Source organism: Danio rerio, chromosome 21 (genome assembly GCF_052040795.2).
Source record: "Danio rerio strain M-AB ecotype USA chromosome 21, GRCz13ab, whole genome shotgun sequence".
Lineage (NCBI taxonomy): Eukaryota > Metazoa > Chordata > Actinopteri > Cypriniformes > Danionidae > Danio > Danio rerio.
In genome coordinates, this window is record NC_141041.1 from 33,567,817 (window position 1) to 33,583,188 (window position 15,372).

A 15,372-nucleotide genomic window follows, 5' to 3' on the forward strand; every position below is an offset into this window, starting at 1 on the left:
ACCCATACAGCCGAACCACCAGGGGTCGCCCCTTGCTCTAAAACGTGTGTCTTCTGTGCTTTCTCTAAATATTAAAAATGGCGTGATTCCATTTCCTTTTGTTTACAGGTGCCGTGACGTCAGCTGACGTGCTCCATAATGATAAACAGATGCTGTTTCCCAAACGGATTATGTACACGCGATTTGAATCGGAGAGAAAGTTTTGCTTTTGGGTGCGTGTTTAAACAGACATATACATATAATTAATAATAATAACATATAAAGATGTCGATCTTGGTGTTTTTTTTTCCCCAAACACAACTAGTTTCGTCTTAAATGAGCATAAACAGTTAGGAAAGCAGTCAATGTTTTCATTATATTGTTAGATGTGTGCATTTTTAAAGTGACACCTCTTATTTAATGTAATGAAAAAATCTTAATAAGTGAGAGGTTCATTCGTTGCTCTTTAATCAGAATGTGTAAGTCATACAGTGGAGAAACGACTAATGAGATTGATTGATAGCTTGATTCTATTTCATTATAATAGCTATTCATTTTAATAAGCTGAACTGTTTGCTAATGTATTTGATGCTAATGTATATTTTTATTTTTATTTTGTTAAAAATAAATTTAAAACATATTACTAACCATTTAACTGTTTATTTACAATGAAACACCTCCAAATGAACATATTTAGCAATTTGTGGATTTTTTTAAGGGGGGCAGGAGGAGGGGGTGTCCCTTATTGTGGTGGGCATATCCCTTATTTTTACAGCCCAATGTTGACAGGTATGACCCGACTATCCGAATGTGGCAGCAGAAATGGAGACTCATCAGACCAGGCAACGTTTCTCTAATCTTCTATTGTCCAGTTTTGGTGATCCTGTGTGAATTGTAGCCTTAGTTTCCTGTTCTTAGCTGACAGGAGTGGCACCTGGTGTGGTCTTCTGCTGCTATAGAACATCCGCCTCAAGGTTGGACGTGTTGTGCATTCAGAGTTGCTCTTCTGCAGACCTCGGTTTAACAAGTGCTTATTTGAGTTACTGTTGCCTTTCTATCAGCTGGAACCAGTCTGGCCATTCTCCTCTGACCTCTGGCATCAACAAGGCATTTGCGCCCACAGAACTGCCGCTCGCTGGATATTTCCTCTTGTTCGGACCATTCTCTGTAAACCCCAGAGATGTTTGTGCGTGAAAATCCCAGTAGATCAGCAGTTTCTGAAATACTCAGAGCAGCCCGTTGTCACCATCCTGCAGTTTGTCTCCATTCCCCTAGAGGTCCCCATGTTTCCCCTCTGTATTTGTTCTTCCTCATGTGTTCTTGTTTACTTAATTTAGATCACCTGTGACTTGTTCCAGCCAGTGTATTTAAGTTGTCACTTTGTCTGTGTTCCTCACTCTGTGTTTGAGTCATCTCTGGTGAACTTGCCTTGCGTTTCCCTTGATCTCCTGAGCTACATCTAGTAAGAGTGTTTTATTTTCCTTGTTGCTGACTGCATTAATTATCTGTTTGTTTTCTCCCCTCGTGGAGTTTTCTTTACATGTTTATTATACTGTTAGAGTTTTTTTTTGTATACCTCATTCTGAGAAGAACCTAAGTTGTCTGTTTTGCTACCTCATTTTTGAGAAGAACCTAAGTTGTCTGTTTTGCTACCTCATTTTTGAGAAGAACCTAAGTTGATATTTTTTTTAATAAATCCTTGTTTTCCGGATTCCCTCTTGGAGTGTTTTCGTTTGGGTCCAACACAACTTCCTCTGTGGCTTAGTGGTATACACATCGGTTTCCACACCAGAGACCCGGGTTCAAGACCCGGTCGTGACAGAAACACAGAGTCAGACATGGACCCAGAGGCACTCAGTACCAAAGAACTGTTGGCAGTGATTGGCAGTCATGAAGCTTCGTTCCAGCGTCATGAAGAGGTTCTCCGTCGTCAAGAGGAGGTGATGACAAAACACTCAGAGCTCCTTGCTGATGTCACGTCGTCCATTCGGCAACTCTTTCAAAGCCTTCCTGGGGTTTCTTCTCCTGCTTCTCCTGCTGCACCACCCCTAAGTACCAACAGTCCTCCCATAGCTCCAGTAGCTGCTGCAGAGCCCAGACTTCCACCCCCCAAGCCATTCTCTGGAGATCCTAGTTCCTGTCAGGGATTTCTCACCCAGTGCTCTCTCACTTTTGAGCTTCAGCCCTCAAGTTTTCCCACTGACCGCTCAAAGATCGCTTATATTATCACCCTTCTGACTGACAAGGCATTGTCTTGGGCCTCTGCGGCATGGGAGTCCCAGCCTAGTTATTGCCAGTCATACACAGCCTTTGAGAAGGAATTCAAGAAGGTGTTCAATCACCCAGTTAGTGGACAGGAGGCTTCCAAACGTCTCCTTACTCTCCGTCAAGGTCCTCGCAGCGCTGCAGACTTCGCCATTGAATTTCGAACTATTGCAGCAGGTAGTGGATGGAATGACGAGGCCTTAAGAGTCTGCTTTCTGGGCGGATTAGCTGAATCCATTCAAGATGAGATGGCCACCCGGGAACCAGCCAAAGACCTAGAATCCCTTATTGATATGGCCATTCGCCTTGATATTCGCTTGAGAGAACGGAGAATGACTCGAGGCAGAGCATCCCATTCCCAAAATCCTGTTCACAAACCTGCATCTCCAGTTCATGCGCCACCAGTCAGACTTCTCCCAGTCAATGAACAAGCTCCCGAGCCTCCAGAAGATATGCAGCTAGGTCGTTCCAGACTCTCTCCCAGTGAAAGGGACAGACGGATGAGGGAGCGACGATGCCTTTACTGTGGTATGTCTGGTCATTTTCGATCCACTTGTCCAGAACTATCGGGAAACGAGGGTCCCCACCGAGTTACAGGAGGACTGTGATGGGGAAAATAAGAGTTCCTCCTGCCAACACCGTTCTAGCTCTCAAAGCTATTTTGTCCTGGGAGAGTCATCAGTTCCCAGTCCAGGCAATGATCGATTCAGGGGCCGCAGGTAATTTCATAGATCTCTCCTTGGCCAAGAAACTTAAGATTCCTACCCACCTTCTCCCTCATCCCCAGTCAGTAACTGCTTTGGATGGTAGACCCCTTGAACCCGGCAAAGTAACTGAGGCCACTCAGTCCCTGAAGCTTACCATTGCTAAACATCAGCAGGAGGAGACTTTCTACCTTATTGACTCTCCCGAGTATCCGGTCATTCTAGGTCATCCCTGGTTGCACAGACATAATCCCCATATCAACTGGTCTACTGGTTCCATTCTAGATTGGAGTCCTTCATGTCACTTCACCTGTTTTACCCATAGCCTCTCTGCCCCTCATCCCGAGCCTCAAGATTCTGTAGATCTGTCTCAAGTTCCCGCTGTCTATCATAAGTTTAGGGCAGTATTCAGTAAGTCTCGAGCCACCTCTTTGCCACCTCACCGCCCATACGACTGTGCAATTGACCTTCTCCCCGGTTCCTCTCCTCCTAGAGGCAGAGTCTTCTCCCTATCTCCCCCTGAACAGGCTGCTATGAATGCTTACATCCAAGAGTCCCTGGCAACTGGCATCATCCGAGCCTCCACTTCCCCTGCTGGTGCTGGCTTCTTCTTTGTGGGGAAGAAGGATGGGGGGCTTAGGCCTTGTATCGATTACCGAGGTCTTAACAAGATAACCATTCGGAATCGATATCCCCTGCCTCTTATGGCTACTGCCTTTGAGCTGCTGCAGGGAGCTTCCATTTTTACCAAGCTCGACCTTCGCAATGCCTACCATCTGGTGCGGATACGGCAAGGAGATGAATGGAAGACTGCTTTTAACACCCCCACAGGCCACTATGAATACCTGGTTATGCCTTTCGGCCTTACCAATGCCCCTGCCGTGTTCCAGGCACTTATCAACGACGTCCTCCGAGACATGTTAAATATATTTGTATTCGTTTATCTGGACGATATACTTATATTTTCCAAGTCCATGGAGGAGCACGAGGGCCATGTCAGCAGGGTTCTCCAAAGACTCCTTGAAAACCATCTCTTTGTCAAGCCAGAAAAATGTGAGTTTCATGTTTCCCTGACTAAGTTTCTTGGGTACATTGTCACCCCTGGTCACCTGGAGATGGACCCTAGTAAGATTAAAGCTGTTCTCAACTGGCCTATTCCAACCACAGTAAAAGAGGTGCAACGGTTTGTGGGCTTTGCAAACTTTTACAGGAAGTTTATCAGGAATTTCAGCTCAGTTGTGGCTCCCTTGACAGCACTGACAAAGGGAGGAGGAGTCAAGATTGAATGGGGTCCTAAAGCAGCGGCTGCCTTCCAGGATCTCAAGGATCGATTCACCTCAGCTCCCATACTCTCTATCCCTAATCCAGACATACCCTTTATGGTAGAGGTAGATGCCTCAGATGTGGGTGTAGGAGCCATTTTATCACAGAGGAGTGAGGATGGAAAACTACACCCCTGTGCTTTCATGTCACGTCGCCTGTCTAATGCCGAGCGCAACTACCATGTGGGGGACCGAGAGCTGCTTGCTGTTAAGTTGGCCTTGGAAGAATGGCGCCATTGGCTTGAGGGCGCTCGACATCCTTTCCAGGTACTTACAGACCATAAGAACCTAGAATATCTCCAGCAGGCCAAGCAACTGAACCCTCGGCAGGCTCGATGGTCTCTGTTTTTCAACAGATTTCAGTTCATCCTGACTTATAGACCCGGTTCCAAGAACCTTAAGCCTGATGCCTTGTCCCGAGCCTACTCTCCAGAGACACATGAAAAACCTGTTTCTTCTATTATTCCTAGTTCAAGGATTGTTGCCCCCCTCAGATGGGATCTGGAACAAGTGGTCCGTAAGGCTCAAACCAAAGAACCTGATCCAGGGAATGGACCGTTGGGGGCTCTATATGTCCCTCGAGCAGTGCGAGCTCAGGTCTTGCAGTGGGGTCATGAGTCTGTATTGACCTGCCACCCAGGTAGTTCCCGTACTTTAGAATTCCTCCGACGTCGCTTTTGGTGGCCTTCCATAAAGGAAGATGTTAAAGGTTATGTGGAGGCCTGCCAAGTATGTTGTCAGGGAAAATCATCACACCAGCGACCTCAGGGACTGCTCCATCCCTTACCTGTTCCCCACAGGCCTTGGTCACACCTTTCCCTGGATTTCATTACAGGACTTCCACTCTCCCAGGGCAACACGGTCATATTGGTTGTGGTGGACCGATTTTCCAAGGCTGCCCGGTTCATTCCTCTGCCCAAGTTGCCATCGGCTAAAGAGACTGCTGAGCTCATAATAAGCCATGTTTTCAGAGTTTTTGGCATTCCCCAAGACATTGTTTCTGACCGAGGTCCACAATTTCTGTCCAGATTCTGGGGGGCTTTTTGCAGACTCTTCGGAACCACTGCCAGCCTATCATCCGGGTTCCATCCTGAGTCTAATGGTCAGACAGAACGAGTTAACCAAGATTTGGAAACCACTCTACGGTGCATGGCAGCCAATAACCCCACCACTTGGTCATCTTACATAATGTGGGCTGAATATGCCCACAACACCCTCAAGTCCTCAGCCACCGGACTTTCCCCTTTTGAATGCCAATTTGGTTATTCCCCTCCATTGTTTCCTGAGAAAGAGGTCCAGGTGGGAGTTCCCTCAGCCCAGCACTTTGTTCGACGCTGTCGACGAACCTGGAGGAGAGCTAGAAGCGCTCTCCTTCGAACCTCCCTGAGATACCAACATCAGGCTAATCGCCGTCGTCGAAGGCCTCCTACTTTCCGGGTTGGCCAGAGAGTCTGGTTGGCCACTAAGAACCTTCCACTCCGGGTTGAGTCGAGAAAATTGTCCCAGAGGTTCATCGGGCCATTTAGAATAGCCAGGAAAGTTAACCCTGTTTCTTACCGTTTGTATCTTCCTCGTTCACTTAGAATTAATCCCACATTTCATGTCTCTTTATTAAAACCTGTCTTGTCTTCTCCCTTTGCCCCCCCTCGCAGACCCCCTCCACCTCCCAGGATCATTGACGGCCAGCCAGCCTACACGGTCCACCGGATACTGGATTCCAGGAGGGTCCAGAACTCACTTCAGTATCTGGTTGACTGGGAGGGCTACGGGCCAGAGGAGCGCTCCTGGATTCCTGCCAAAGACATCTTGGACCCTAGTTTAATCCGGGAGTTTCATACCCAGAGGCCAGGGTGTTCTGGTAGGAACGTCAGGAGCCGTTCCTAAAGGAGGGGGTCCTGTCACCATCCTGCAGTTTGTCTCCATTCCCCTAGAGGTCCCCATGTTTCCCCTCTGTATTTGTTCTTCCTCATGTGTTCTTGTTTACTTAATTTAGATCACCTGTGACTTGTTCCAGCCAGTGTATTTAAGTTGTCACTTTGTCTGTGTTCCTCACTCTGTGTTTGAGTCATCTCTGGTGAACTTGCCTTGCGTTTCCCTTGATCTCCTGAGCTACATCTAGTAAGAGTGTTTTATTTTCCTTGTTGCTGACTGCATTAATTATCTGTTTGTTTTCTCCCCTCGTGGAGTTTTCTTTACATGTTTATTATACTGTTAGAGTTTTTTTTTGTATACCTCATTCTGAGAAGAACCTAAGTTGTCTGTTTTGCTACCTCATTTTTGAGAAGAACCTAAGTTGTCTGTTTTGCTACCTCATTTTTGAGAAGAACCTAAGTTGATATTTTTTTTAATAAATCCTTGTTTTCCGGATTCCCTCTTGGAGTGTTTTCGTTTGGGTCCAACACAACTTCCTCTGTGGCTTAGTGGTATACACATCGGTTTCCACACCAGAGACCCGGGTTCAAGACCCGGTCGTGACACCCGTCTGGCACCACCAACCATGCCACGTTCAAAGCCATTTAAATCCCCTTTCTTCTCCACTCTGATGCTCGCTTTGAGCTGCAGCAGATTGTCTTGACCATGTCTACATGCCTAAATGCATTGAGTTGCTTCCTTGTGATTATAAATTTACACTAACAAGCAGCTGGACAGGTGTACCTAATAAAGTGGCCGGTGAGTGTATATTGAAAAAACATGTTTGATAAACTGTTATAAACTTCAAATGTGAAGGTCATGTGACGTGTTTTGTTTTTGCTGTCTTCCGAACTCCCGAAAACCTGTTTTAAGACGATGATGATGATGTGTATATGTTAGGGATGGGAAGATTAATCGATATGTATCGATACGCGGTCATGCGCGTGCACGATGCGAGTGCATCGGTAGAGCAGCAGAGGATGAATGAAATTTTGGAAGCAAATCGAGATGCATCGGTTTTTGCGAGATGCATCGGTTTTTCCAAGATACAGCTTATATTTTTAATATAGAATATATTTTTTATTTATTAACAAGTGTTGTTAACCTGTTTTTGGCGCATAATTTAATCGACCTACATAAAGTATGCCTTAGCAACGGATTTGCGGATGTGTACACTTACACTACAACTCAGTGTATCAGGTGTGCGGATGAAGCTAGTGGTGCGCCCTCAGAAAGCGCGAGAAGCAAAACAAACATTTTATTCCCCACTGAGTTTTAAATCTAAAGTATGGCAACATTATGGATTTAAGGATGAACGACTTGACAGGACAGATGCAAGTTGCAAAATGTGCGCATCTGTAAATACGCGGGCAGTACGACTAATCTGAAATCTGACTTGAAGCGGCGCCACGGTGTTGTTGTGGAAGCATCTTCCAGTGTTTCTGCATCCCCGGCTTTCGCACTGCTTCAACTGTAGCTACCAGCTCCAAAAGTGGTGAGAAAAGCATTGCAAGTTTTTTTCCATGCGCAACAGTTTTGTGCGCTCTACGCCAACAACGGATGTTATGGCATTGTTCATCTTCAAAGATATTCAGCCTAGTGTCACGGAGAACGAAGGTTTTAAACACCTCCTCCTGTTAATTTGTATTTAATAATAATAATAATAATAATTATAATATTAATAATAATAATGATAAAAATAATGGGTGTCACGGTGGCACAGTGGGTAGTATGACCACCTCACAGCAAGAAGATTGCTGGTTTGTTATATTTTTATTAGCTTGTTGTTTACAGTGACAGTGATATTTGAAAGCAGCATAACACTGCTAGTTTACGACCTTAAGTTTTGAATATTCAGTGGCACAATATATCTTTGTAAAACTTGTTTTCATAGTTGAAAAGTTAAATCACAATTCTTGTTGTGCAATGCTAAACCTTTATGTTGAAAGAGTGCAAATATATATAATTTAATATATATTGCACTTATACATTCTGTTTATCTTGAAAATAATTAAATAATATGTGCTATATGTTCTAAAATGGCCCTCTACTGTAAACTGACACTCTGAGAGAAAAGCCAGTTTGTAAAAAAAAGTCTTGGTTTTACTTGGTTAATAAATAATCAAACTTATCAATGGCACAGCATCCTCTTTCACATAATCTCATAAACTTGATTTAATTAGTTAGTGCTGAATTATCGCATTGTATCGTGATATGGGTGTGAATCGTATCGTGTTGCATCGCAATATGTCACAAATGTATCGCTAATATATCGGATCGTATTCTTAGTATCGAGATGCGTATCGGATCGGCATTATAGCTTAGATGCCCAACCCTAGTATATGTGTGTGTGTGTGTGTGTGTGTGTGTGTGTGTGGTACCTGCAGGAAGCAGCAGATCTGTTTGGTGAGCTCCAGCAGACTGTTCTTCCCCTGATGCAGAGCTCTGCTGATGGCCACGCTCAGCCACTCGCGGACACTCTGAGCATTTCCCTGATAGCCAACCGCACAGAGTTACAGCTGATCCGGCCATCTATACACACACACAGGAGAGTCAGCAGACAGATTATGAGAAATGACTTCATCTTTCATTCATTCACTCATTTTTCATTCGGCTTAGGCCCCATTTACACTAATGCGTTTTAGTTTGAAAACGGTGTTTTAGATCAAATACAATGTGTCCACACTAGCGTTTCACCTAGCGTTTCTGAACATCTCTCCGTCCACACTATGCCACCAAAAACGTATTTCACGTGACCATTCGCGCACTCTCTGCTCCGTTTTCGGCACTCGAAAGCTCCGGCATCGTGTGGACGGATGGCGTAACCGTAGCAAAACTTATGCGTTTTCAAACTAAAACGCATTAGTGTAAACGGGGCCTTAGTCTCTTTATTCATCAGGGGTCACCACAGCAGAATGAACCAGCAACTATTCCAGCATATGTTTTACGCAGTGGATGCCCTTCTAGCCACAACCCAGTACTGTGAAGCACCCATCACATGCACACTCATACACTACAGCCAATTTAGTTAATCGATTCCCCTATAGCGCATGAGTTTGGACTGTGAGGGAAACCGGAGCACACAGAGGAAACACACGCCAACACGGGGAGAACATGCAAACTCCACACAGAAACGCCAACTGACGCAGCCGAGTGACAGTGCTAACTATTAAGCCACCATGTCGCCGACTTCATCTTTTGTTAACAAAAAAAAATTCTGATGTATTTATTAGACATGATGAAATTATAGTTTTGTAATATTATATTTTATAATAACAAATTTATATAATAATTTTATTTTATTCATTCATTTTCTTGTCGGCTTAGTCCCTTTATTAATCTGGGGTAGCCACAGCGGAATGAACCGCCAACTTATCCAGCACGTTTTTACACAGCGAATGCCTTTCCAGCCACAACCCATCTCTGGGAAACATCCACAAACACTCATTCACACACACTTATACACTATGGACAATTTAGCCAACCCAACTCACCTGTACCGCATGTCTTTGGACTGTAGGGGAAACCGGAGCACCCGGAGGAAACCCATGCGAACGCAGGGAGAACAAGCAAACTCCACACAGACACGCCAACTGAGCCGAGGATCAAACCAGCAACCTTCTTGCTGTGAGGCGATAACACTACCTACTGCGCCTTGTACTATCATAACTTTTAAAACCAACAGTATTTGTTAATATTATTTACTATTTCATGGACCTGAGCTAATGTGGACTAAAAACAAAATAACTCCTTCTAAAATTATTAATAAATAATTTTACAATATTTTGTATGTAAAGCATATCATGCAAACAAAGATACATAAATACAGTACAAAAAGTCCTTACTGTTAATGCTGCATACACTTGAAGTCAGAATTATTAGCCCCCCTGAATTATTAGCCTCCCTGTTTATTTTTCCCCCAATTTCTGTTTAACGGAGAAAAATATCTCAACACATTTATGAACATACTAGTTTTAATAAATAATTTCGAATAACTGATTTATTTTATCTTTGCTGTGATGACAGTAAATAATACTTGAATAGCTATTTATCAAGACACTAGTATTCAGCTTAAAGTGACATAGTTAAAGGCTTAACTAGGTTAATTAGGTTAACTAGGCAGCTTAGGGTAAATAGTCAATTTTAAGTTTCAAGTTATTGTATTACAAGGATTTGTTCTGTAGACTATCAAAAAATAGCTTAAAGGGGATAATAATATTGACCTTAAAATGGGTTTAAGAAAATTAAAAACGGCTTTTATTCTAGCCAAAATAAAACAAATAAGACTTTCTCCAGAATAAAATATATTATCAGACATACTTTGAAAATTTCCTTGCTCTGTTCAACATCATTTGTGAAATATTTAAAAAATTAAAACAAAATAAAAAGGGGGGCAAAATAATTCTGACTTTAACTGTGAGTAATGTTAAGAAATAGGATTTAACAAATTAGAATTATGCATTAGAATTATACATTGTACATTAAAAGTAACCTCAAAAACATTCTAATCCGTCAAGTGAACAAACTAATGTGAACTAATGGGAGCTTATTGTAGAGTGCTTAAAAACACAAATGCTTCAACAACTTGTTGTTATCAAGGAAACTTACGACAAATATTTATATAATGCTTCAATTTCAAATAAAAGAAAACTTTTTCCCTCAAACATGACATTTAGCATCTTAATAAACACTAATATACAGTGTAAAACAAAAGAATTGTTCTTTGCTATTTAATGATAGTTAATGCATTAACTAATGGGACCTTATAGTGAAGAGCTAAAATATGCTTAAACACTTTTAAAAAAGCTTAATTTCCAAATATGTGTATTTACATCATTTTTGCTCATTAGTAAATATTAATAAATTCTCAAAAAGTATTTTAAAATCTTGTCACTTTATTCTTATAAATCTTCTAACATTGCTGTTATGCATGTAAAATAGTGCTCTTCAACATATTGGTATGACATTACCTGGCAGAGGCGGAGTCAGCAGCTGATTGGACAGGAGCTGCAGATATTCAAGTGTGATGTCACGCACTGCAGGGATGTGGAAGAGGTGTGTGAATGTGTGAGGACTCTTGGGGGCAAAGATGTTGAGGAGGGCCATGTGGCAGTACAGACGTGCCAGAGCACTTTCACAGCGCAGCACCTCCCTGAAACACACACACACACACACACACACACACACACACACACACACACACACACACACACACACACACTAAGTGAAGTTGCATAAACTAAATTCGAGAGGAGCATGTGATATGATTGATCGCGGCTGGTCTCTCTGTAATCATTGGTAAGGCAATCGGATTATTCCAAACTCACTATAAAGGCTAAATACACTTGTCCTATTATGCAGTTTCCACAATTTTCATTGCACACTCATTGATTTTCCAGACTGTTCTGCTGTCATTTATTGCACATCTAGAATCTTTGCTTGCGGGTTGAAATGTTTTGCTTGTGAGTTTGAAAGTTTTGAACCCATGTACGCTGAGGTAAATTTTGTGTCTTTATTGTTCAAACAAACATGAAGTTTTTGACCAGAATTAGGTACAATGCAATTAAAAAATAAAAGATTTCAAATAATAAAAAAATATTAAAATAAATAATTCACACTGCAAAAAATTAACTATTGCCATTTTATGCAGTTACCACCAGATTAATTCATTGTGTGCTCATTAGTTCTGCTTTTGCTAAAATCTATGCTTGCGAGTTGAAAAGTTTTACGAGTTGAAAACTGCAGCTCAGTGGGCGGGATCTTCTAAAAAACCTTATTCTATTGGCCAATCTTGATTGTGGTCACAGGTTGGCCATTACGTTTTCTCGCGATTGGACCGGAGTCACCGGCAGTGTTGCCAACTTAGCGACTTTGTCACCAAAATATTTTATTATCATTGACATAAGTTTTTTAATTAAAGGTGTTTTTTACTGGAAATCTTTTATTTTTTTATTACTACGTAATAAATTTTTCTTTAAAACTAAATATTTTTGATTGAACTGAAAAAAGAAACAAATCTATTTCCATAACTAAGCCGAAGGAAAATGAATGAATAAATAATGCAATAGTAAATGATGAACAATGATTAATAAATACTTTACAAGACTATTCATCCTTGGTCGACATTACTAAATACATTAAAAAGTGGACCATTATTCTAAAGTGTTACCGGATTAACAATAATTAAGATTATATTTGAACGCCTGTTATTTGAATACTGACCTTTGGCCTCACACAGAAGCGTGGCGATGCTGTTCTGGTAGGTCTGTGTGAGTCTCAGCTCCACTAAAGGCAGAAAGAAGTTCTCAAGTTTGCTGTTTAGAGACTGTAGCAGAGCAAAGCGCAGATGCAAACTCTCCACTGGGACACCTGTGGGGACACGATCACATTCACTGCACATCCATCTTTTTTTTCTTTTTTAAATGTTTCCCAATTTATGTTTATCAGATTCAGGAATTTTTTATTTTTTTATATATTTTTTTCAATTATATTTTTTCTTCTGGAGAAAGTCTGATTTGTTTTGTTTTGGCTAGAATAAAAGCATTTTAAGGGCAATATTATTAGCCCCCTTAAGCTATATTCGGTTTGGATTGTGAATAGACCACTGTTATACAATGAGTTGCAAAATTATAACTTAAACCTAATTACCCTAGTTAAGCCTTTGAACGTCACTTTAAGCTGATTACTAGAGTCTTGAATATCTAGTCTAATCTTATGTGCTGTCATCATGGCAAAGAGAAAAGAAATATGTTATTAAAAATGAGTTATTAAAACTATTATGATTAGAAATGTGTTGGAATAATCTTCTCTCTGTTAAACAGAAATTGCAGGAAAGATATACAGGGGGGTTAATAACTCTGACTTCAGCTGTATAAAATAATAATAATAATAATAATAATAATAGACAGCCCTTGACAGGCTTTTGCATCTGAACTCTTCATCTGTGAACAAGATAACACAGAGATGGACTTGCTTAACGGACACGCAACCTCAGGATCGGCGCCATTTTTGCTGGCGACCAGGTAAACCTCATGTGGATGCAGACGGGCAGGAGTGATGGCCAGGTGACAGCTGAGACGGTTCACAATCTGCACCAATTCAAAGTCCATCTCAAAGCTCCATTTTCTGCTGGCTTTTTGAGCATGTCGGGAATCAATGCATGTGCATCTGGAGAGGAAAGAAAGTATTTTTAGGTGTTTACAAACTAGTGTACATTTGTCCAGCTGTGGGGTTTTGGAGACATCTGCATCACCATATGGGGCATAAGAACAGGACGTGTGTAGAAATAACTGACCACACTTCATTATTACTGTTCATTTATTCCTTTGCTGGAGATTAGAACTAAATTAGAAATAGTTTTGAAGCAAATATTTGCGCTTAAACTAAATTAATTATGTCGGCTAATGGATGTGTTCAGTGGAGTGAGTTTCCACCATTTCCTTACTGCATTAAAGTAAAGGAGTAAAGAGTAAAAGTAAAGTAAAGAGGCTAAACGGAGGAGGCTGGTTCTTCATCCTCGCGCTGCAGATGCTCTGTTTAACTGTTTTTACTAGTGAAGCGTTCAGTTTTTACACTAACAAAGTCCGGCATGTAAATAGCAAATGCACCATATCCATATATATATTAAAAAAAAAAGAAAAAAGAAAAAAAAAGCTGATTATGGCATAATTGGTATCAACACTCTCAGGACCACTAGGAAATACATTAAGACCTGATGATACTTTTTTTTAGTTATTTAAGTTATATAATTAATTATTTTTATTTATTATTAGAATTGAATTGAATTTGATTTTATTTGACAGATTTTAGACAAGCTGTACAAAAGTACAAGAATCCCATACATTCTGAAATAAAAACTGTCGAGGATAAAAACCCAATAAAGCCCTGGACTTGTTTCCATTGCATTCCTCACAGTTTAATAAAACAAAGTATGGCTTCAAAATAAAGATGATGCATAAAACAAACAGGACCTCCACCTTTTTTAACAGGAACAAAATAATTCACAAATACAATTATTCATTCATTATTCTTTTCGGGTTAGTCCCTCTATTAATCAGAGGTCGCCACAGTGGAATGAACCGTCAACTTATCCAGCATATGTTTTATGCCGTGGATTGCCTTCCAGCTGCAACCCTATTCACAATCAAGTAACATATCAAATAAAACATCCTCGTCCACTATGCAAACTAATTATTCTCATCAAACAATCATCTTTTCATAGCTTTTCTGAACCTCCTTAAGTCTTTTATTTCCTTGACCGATTTTGGTAATTTGTTCCACATGATTGCACTTGTATATAAAAACGTATTTTTCCCCACTACACTTCTAAATTTAAATAAACAAATATTAAAATCTAAACCCCTAGTACTGTATGAATGCTGTTGCCTCACCATTTGAAAACAGTTCACCAAATAACTAGGAACCACATTATTAAACATTTTACGTACCATTCCCAGTTTTAAAAAACATTAGTGCTGTCAATCGATTAAAAAAAAACTAATTAATCACACTTTTTGTTTTGCAATTAATCACACAAACATATTGTCTTCTTTTAAGAAATAATATGCCAAAATGAAGTGAGTGTTTAATCTTGTTTTTCGATTTGTGATAAGGTTATTTTGCTTACCCCATTGGCAGATTATTTTGCTTGATTTGAGGAAAAACTCACTTCATTTCTGCATATTATTTCTTAAAACAAGACAATATCTTTTGCCTAGAAAATGCTTCTTGATTTAAGAACTTTTAGATATTTGGACTAGAAACAAGACAAAAAGTAAGAAAAGCATTTTTTGTAGTGAACACCAAAGACTAATTCTTACAGGGACTTTGGTCACACCATCTCTATACATTTAAACAAGGGATACGGACGGTGACATTGGATGTTTAGGCATTTGTTCTTGTTTCGAGGAAACGCACGCGCGTGCACACAGACACAGAAACAGACAAACAGACAGACACACACACAAACACGTTTGTTTTTGTGAAAAGTGGGGACATTACATAGGTTTCCATTCATTTTATACTGTCCAAACCGTATATTGTATTGCCCTCACCCCACCCCACCCCTAAACCCAACCATCACAGGAGACAGTGTGCAGCTTTACTCTCTGATTAAACTCATTCTGTGGGATTTATAAGCATTTTGAGACATGAGGACATCACCAATGTCCTCATATTTCACCTCCTTTTTG

At 40.8% G+C, this 15,372-nt stretch overlaps 3 protein-coding genes across 15 annotated transcripts in view; all 3 read right to left on the reverse strand.

Moving 5' to 3' along the window:
- The window catches only part of LOC147838884 (putative E3 ubiquitin-protein ligase HECTD4), a 54,552-nt gene extending 44,702 nt beyond the window's left edge, over nucleotides 1-9,850 (reverse strand). For all 4 annotated transcript variants that reach the window (XM_087301709.1, XM_087301711.1, XM_087301708.1 and 1 more), the window contains exons 1-2: nucleotides 9,676-9,850; nucleotides 8,563-8,713 (exon numbers count right to left, since the gene is read on the reverse strand). The gene's annotated coding sequence lies outside the window, so the exon portion shown is untranslated. The remainder of the gene's footprint in view (nucleotides 1-8,562; nucleotides 8,714-9,675) is intronic.
- Nucleotides 1-15,372, reverse strand: part of timd4 (T cell immunoglobulin and mucin domain containing 4) — a 1,098,921-nt gene that overhangs the window by 533,809 nt on the left and 549,740 nt on the right. The window lies entirely within an intron of this gene.
- Nucleotides 1-15,372, reverse strand: part of LOC147838885 (putative E3 ubiquitin-protein ligase HECTD4) — a 63,902-nt gene that overhangs the window by 12,313 nt on the left and 36,217 nt on the right. For 8 of the 10 annotated variants that reach the window (XM_087301695.1, XM_087301699.1, XM_087301694.1 and 5 more), the window contains 3 exons: nucleotides 13,171-13,348; nucleotides 12,404-12,550; nucleotides 11,057-11,333 (listed from right to left, as the gene is read on the reverse strand). In XM_087301695.1, coding sequence (XP_087157821.1) covers nucleotides 12,500-12,550; nucleotides 13,171-13,348 — 229 coding nt within the window. In that variant the 3' untranslated portion in view covers nucleotides 11,057-11,333; nucleotides 12,404-12,499. Of the gene's footprint in view, nucleotides 1-11,056; nucleotides 11,334-12,403; nucleotides 12,551-13,170; nucleotides 13,349-15,372 lie in introns of those variants that run through there. The other 2 variants (XM_087301700.1, XM_087301702.1) reach the window with 2 other exon arrangements.